The 5,787-nt window shown below is 30.5% G+C and overlaps 1 protein-coding gene across 1 annotated transcript; it reads right to left on the bottom strand.

The window, feature by feature from the left end:
* Positions 1-846: 846 nt before the first annotated feature.
* LOC121221108 (dirigent protein 15) lies at positions 847-1,538 on the bottom strand. The gene has a single exon (XM_041101601.1). It carries the CDS (start codon positions 1,514-1,516, stop codon positions 950-952), a length of 567 nt encoding a protein of 188 aa, XP_040957535.1. The 5' UTR covers positions 1,517-1,538; the 3' UTR covers positions 847-949.
* Positions 1,539-5,787: the final 4,249 nt, after the last annotated feature.

Here is a 5,787-nt window from a genome sequence, read left to right as displayed (position 1 = left end):
TTGTCCTATATGTACTGTCGATGAAGTGGCGCCACCAAGCATGAGACCCTTCCCCTGTAAATACCTTGAAAAACAACGAAGAAGGGATTTTTTACCCTCTCATTAACTCTAAGCACTTATCCTTAACACGAAGTCTCCTTTGCCTTCATAACCACCTTACTCCTCTCCTATTTTGGCTCTCTACTTATCTAGGTGAACTGACCTTTTTGTCCCCACCACCTTCTTCTCCTTATTGTATCAAGAATTCTTAAGAGAGTTAATATGCGATTTTACCATTGTATTAATATAAAATTTTACACAATTTTGAGGGATTAAACTATTAACTTCTCATTCTTGAAGGGGTAGAATTGAATTTTGAATTTTAAAAAAATCAAAATAAAATTTTTTCGTTCAATCAATTTAAAATTTTATAATTTTTTAAATGATCAAGGAATGAATTTTCCATTTTTAAAGCAGGCAAAGGCGCTTGTTGGTCACAAAGATAAAGATTTAACGGCCAATTGAAGAGATAAAACAAGAATGAAGGTGTTGCCCCCAAAATGATACAATTGCAATAAGATCTCTTCAAAAATTATAATTTTAAAATTAATATAATAGGCAAATAAAAATGGGTAACTCCCTATCTAACAATAAAATTACTTGAGTACGTAGTTTATTAAAGAGTGCGACATGTAATAATTTCCACTTTTGCATTTGAGTCCCGAGTAGCACAATTTTTACCAGCTACTTTAAAACCTTTTATATATTTTGATTCAAGAAGGTTATTGCCTTATAAGAATTTTGACAAGAATAAATAAAAATCATACAATACAAAGCACAAAAGTTTGGAAAAACAAAATAACAATATAATTAATATTCGATCACTAGCTTTATTCCCCCAGTAATTCTTACAACAATTATTGATGTCCATTTTTGAATATTGAAATTTGTATTCTACTATCGATCTAGTTTAGTAATGGTACAAAGTAACATTGTACTCGAGAATAACATCGCCTGTCGTCATATTTGCAAAATTGATTTGAGTTAGAGCAAACCCTTGGGCCATTCTAAACGCACCTCTCCCTCCCACAATAGCCAATTCACGAATTGCATCTGAAGATGAACTCCTTGAGATTAAACTAAAAGAGCTCCCATTGAACCTGCCACTCGTAAATGCGAAATCAGCGTACATAACTGTAGTAAACACGGCAGGGTCTCGACTGGATGACACATAGAGTCCTTGAGCATTTCCAATCAACGTTGATGTTGGTGCAGGCCCTACGGTAAGGGGGTCATTAATTGCAAACAAGGTGCCAAACCCTAACGAGGATGGTTGCGTGATGTTGGGACGGGCTATGACGACTGCACTGGGATTTTCACCACTGACGGTATCATGAAGGAAGAAGTGGAGTCGGGTCATGTTTTCCGCCCGCTGAGTAGCTCGCATAACAGTTTTCGAGTAGTATTGGCCATAGACTGGCGCTATGGCAAGACAAAATATCATTGCCAATGCAAATATATTATGTTCTTTCTTCATTTTTCTCAATATATTTACCTCAATTATATTTGGTTTTTTGCTTCTTTGTTGTATACAACTCACAAACTGCTTTATATAGAATTTGGGTTGGATGTTTATTCCATATTTTCATACTAAACTATTTTGTGAACGCCTAAAATTGAATTATAGAATAAACAAATTGATGATGATCAAAGATATAACAATCGGTGTTTCAACATTGGCATAAGAGTGACTGATAAGTCAAAACAGAATACAAATCAAACTAAAATAATGTCATATTTCTTAATTATATATATATATATATGCATTTGTGATATATAATTTTATACATTGAAAGTGAATAAGTGGACAACATATTTCAAGAGCTTTTTGTAAAAATAAACTAATAAAGAAAAGAGATAAAATTAAACCTAATTTACAATAATCTTTTAGGAAATGTGATGTCACCCTAATATATTTAATATGAACTCTCTCCAAACTACGTTACTTATAAATGACTCTCAATTAACCACTCAAAGGTGAATAAACAATAAAATCCTTTCACATAAAAGTTCCTTAGAATGAACGTGTACGCTCTCTCTAAATTCATAAAGCTTAAATCACATTATTTTCTAAGTAAAATGAGATAAAAACTATTTAAATTCAAAAGCTTTCTCATCAAGTTTTTCTCCATGACTTTTCAAACACAATATCTCCAATATTTATTTTCAACAATTTTTGTAAATGATTTTCAAAATTCAAAATATTTATAAAAATTTCAAATTTTATATTTTTAAAAAATTATAAAAATTATATAAAGAAAGTTAAAATTTTAAAATAATAATTTTGGGACCTAAATAAGTTAATTAATTATTCAAGTTTATCATACTAAAGTATCGTATTATTATTATTATTTTGATTTGAAAAAAGTTTTCAAATATATATGATTTCAAAATTTAGTATTCTAACATGAAATTAGTTATACTATAACAAGATTTTAATTTGATATGTTTAATTTTTTAATTTATCTCAAACAATTTCAATCGATTCGACTCGAACACTCACCCCTATCCAAGGCTTTATATTATCTCCATGTTTTATCATAATGTCTTACATTAGGACTAGGACTCTTCCAAGCTTGCTATAAATATAAAGATAAGATCTCTTCAAGTACCATACTTGAAATAAAACTTTGTCATATTAAAGTCTTATCATGATTTTACTGCTCATAATAAAAATAAATACTAAGTCAAAAATTATCAGCCAAAGATTTAATTGAGACATAAGTTGTGATTTCAAATATGGTCACAATCCAAAGTAAAATTTACTCCACAACCTGATTCCTAACATAGAGATTACTTTAAAAATAACAAATAATGTTGAATTAAATTAAATTAACATACTTACTAGTTTAATTAATTTTATAATGGAAAATGGAGAGCAATGATATGTTTTTGGATTTCATAGTGAGAACCGTAGAAATAACCGTGGTTGGTAAATATTAAACAAGCAATTTATTTATTAAAATTTCAGAGGCAACAAATAATAAGTACAAGAAATTCTAACAAGATTTCCAACTTTAAACTTTTCTTTTGAAATAAGTAATAAAAAATAAATTAAATTGAAACTCTGGTGTCAATATTCAGATACTTTGTTGACCATCCAGTTCAATTTTCCGCCATCCCTGGTGGGCTGCTATCGTGGTAGCCATGACCGCAGTCTTTGCCCCTACTTTTGTTGCAAATGTTCCTTCACAGTGACAACATCCCCCTCGCGTCCAAGGCCTAAAGGCATGATTATTTGTATTTATTTATAACAACTTTTTTGTTACATTCATTAACCTATCTATATAATTATAAATAAAAATTTTATTCCATACATTTTGTAAGTTATAAACATTCGATGTTATTTTTAAGAGAATAATATAAAACTATTTTCGCTTTTTTCATTGAGTTTTGAGTTCCAAAATTTTCGAAAGAATAAATAAAAGTTAAATATATATACTAACAGTACAAGAGTTTGGAAAAACATGATAAATAGTATAATTAATATTGGATCACTAGCTTTACTCCCATCGCAGGATGAATTACAACAAATTATTAATATTTATTTTTTAGTCTTATTATTAGATTTTTGTATTAGGCAATCAATCTGACTCAGTAATGGTACAAAGTAACATTGCAATCGATAATAACATCTCCATCCTGTCGTCATATTTATAAAATTGAGCTCAGTTAGAGCAAACCCTCTTGCGATCCTAAACACATTTTGTAACCTCTCAAACCTAGTCTAGACGTTAGGGCTAGATTGAGAAAGCTACAATAGTCACCGAAATAGCTAAGCTAACTTACGTTATATTTGAAGACTTTAAATAAGTTCATTTAAAAAAAAACCGTTGTTGTACTTTTGTGTTAGTTTAAAACATTTATTTATTAGGTCAACTGCACTTAAGATTCATTTTATTATTGATAGTGTTGTTTTAGAAAAATTATTTTTTTGCCGCTCATCTTTGTAAAAACTCGATGTTAAACTAATGTAGCAGAAAAATTATTTTTCAAGTCACTTTGGAAACCTAGTTACCTTATCGATTTGTTCCTCAAAAACGGCTCCTTCGCAATGCAGCAGAAACTAGGGAACAATGTTAAATTTCACTTAAGCTCGATATCATGCATTTTTCGGTTATTATGTTTGAGTAATCCATACATCCAAAAATCCCCAAATGAAAAGTTACCAAGCCACACACCAGAAATAATTTAAAATTATAAACCAAAACCAATAAAGACTGATTAATACTTATTAAAAATAGCCCAAGGTCTAAGGTAATTCTCCGTACACCGAGTCTGTTCCTAGTTTCGAGGTTTACCTGAAAAGTTAAACACTATGAGGGATGAGCTTACGAAAGCTCAATGTGAGTCGAACAATTATTTAAACAGGCATAAATATCAAATACAGTGAAACATGTTAGCATTAACAGAAGAACACATAACAATCATTAGAATTACATATCATTACATAGTCATTATCAAATCAATGTCAAATGGTATATGAGCATGGGTCACCATTCATTTGAGTAACAATCATTCATTTCAATACCATTCAATAAAATACGTAGCATAAATCAATAACATTTGAGTATCTCGTGAGCATGATGCAATGCAAAAAGGTTCCTACCCAAACCATCCGCTACACACCATAAGTTTTCTAGAACTCGTCTGCCAAACTCCAACAAATGTAGCATAGCTCAATATGGTAAAACCACTAAATAACAACAGTAAAACTACTGAATAACAAATAATGTGATATAATCATCCATCCCCTCGGTACTCCAAATGCAGTGCACTAACTACGAATAAATGCGAACTTAATATGTCGTCGATACTGTACGAAACTCCTCCATCAACCACAAAATATTTCATCCAAATGCACATGCAATATGTCATACAATCTCATACATAGCCATAATTTAATACTTTTGACATTTAATTGACATGTTCAACATGCCCTCCATAATCGAATACTTTCAGTGAATGAACCAATATTCCAACTTTCAATTTACCATTAAGATGGTATAATTCAACATTACACTATTTCACATGCTTTTACAGATTTCCAATGTGCATGTATAGCAAACTTTCCATTATAACATAGCAAATTTTCCATGCAATTTTATCATGCATAAACTCATATTTCAGCAAATCAAGCTAAATCATCAAATATAACATGATAATTATCATTATCAAACAAGTTTATGAGTTTAGAATCCACACCTTATTTTACGCTTTTTCGCAGCACACTAGCGAATCTTTCGATTTCCTTAATAAACCTTAAAACAAACCTAAATTAAAAATCAGTATAAATTCAATTAATTTACCTTTTAATCAGTCCCCTAAACACTCACTTATGGGTTCAAACCAATCATCACAATTACTAGTATTTTACGAATCCAAACTAGTTAGATTTCTTACACTGTTTTGATACGAATCATATGTGCGAACGTCTTTCAGCACCTAACACATTTACATATTTCAAAATTAGTATCCAACTTTGATTAAAATCCTTCATTTAATCAAAATATAACCTTTACCCAATAACTATGTCGAAACAACAAACTAGTTTGTATTTAATCGCATTTATGCTTCCCGATTTGTGAGATCCGAATGGCCAATTGGTAAAGAATGTTTTTCCCTAATTGATATGTAATTAAAGGCTAACTAGGAAGCCCCCTTTCTTCCATCTAGGCGCATGCACCACCATCCATGGTAGCCAAAATTGGGGCTGATTGAAGAACGATTTTGAAATCCTTTTAAGAG

This window comes from Gossypium hirsutum, chromosome D09, assembly GCF_007990345.1.
Source record: "Gossypium hirsutum isolate 1008001.06 chromosome D09, Gossypium_hirsutum_v2.1, whole genome shotgun sequence".
NCBI lineage: Eukaryota > Viridiplantae > Streptophyta > Magnoliopsida > Malvales > Malvaceae > Gossypium > Gossypium hirsutum.
Note: the sequence above shows the minus strand (reverse complement) of the source record. Positions and strands in the feature narration are given on the sequence as shown.

Excerpts from the sequence above, each read along its gene's own strand:
- LOC121221108 (XM_041101601.1), bottom strand. The coding sequence starts at position 1,516 with ATGAAGAAAGAACATAATATATTTGCATTGGCAATGATATTTTGTCTT.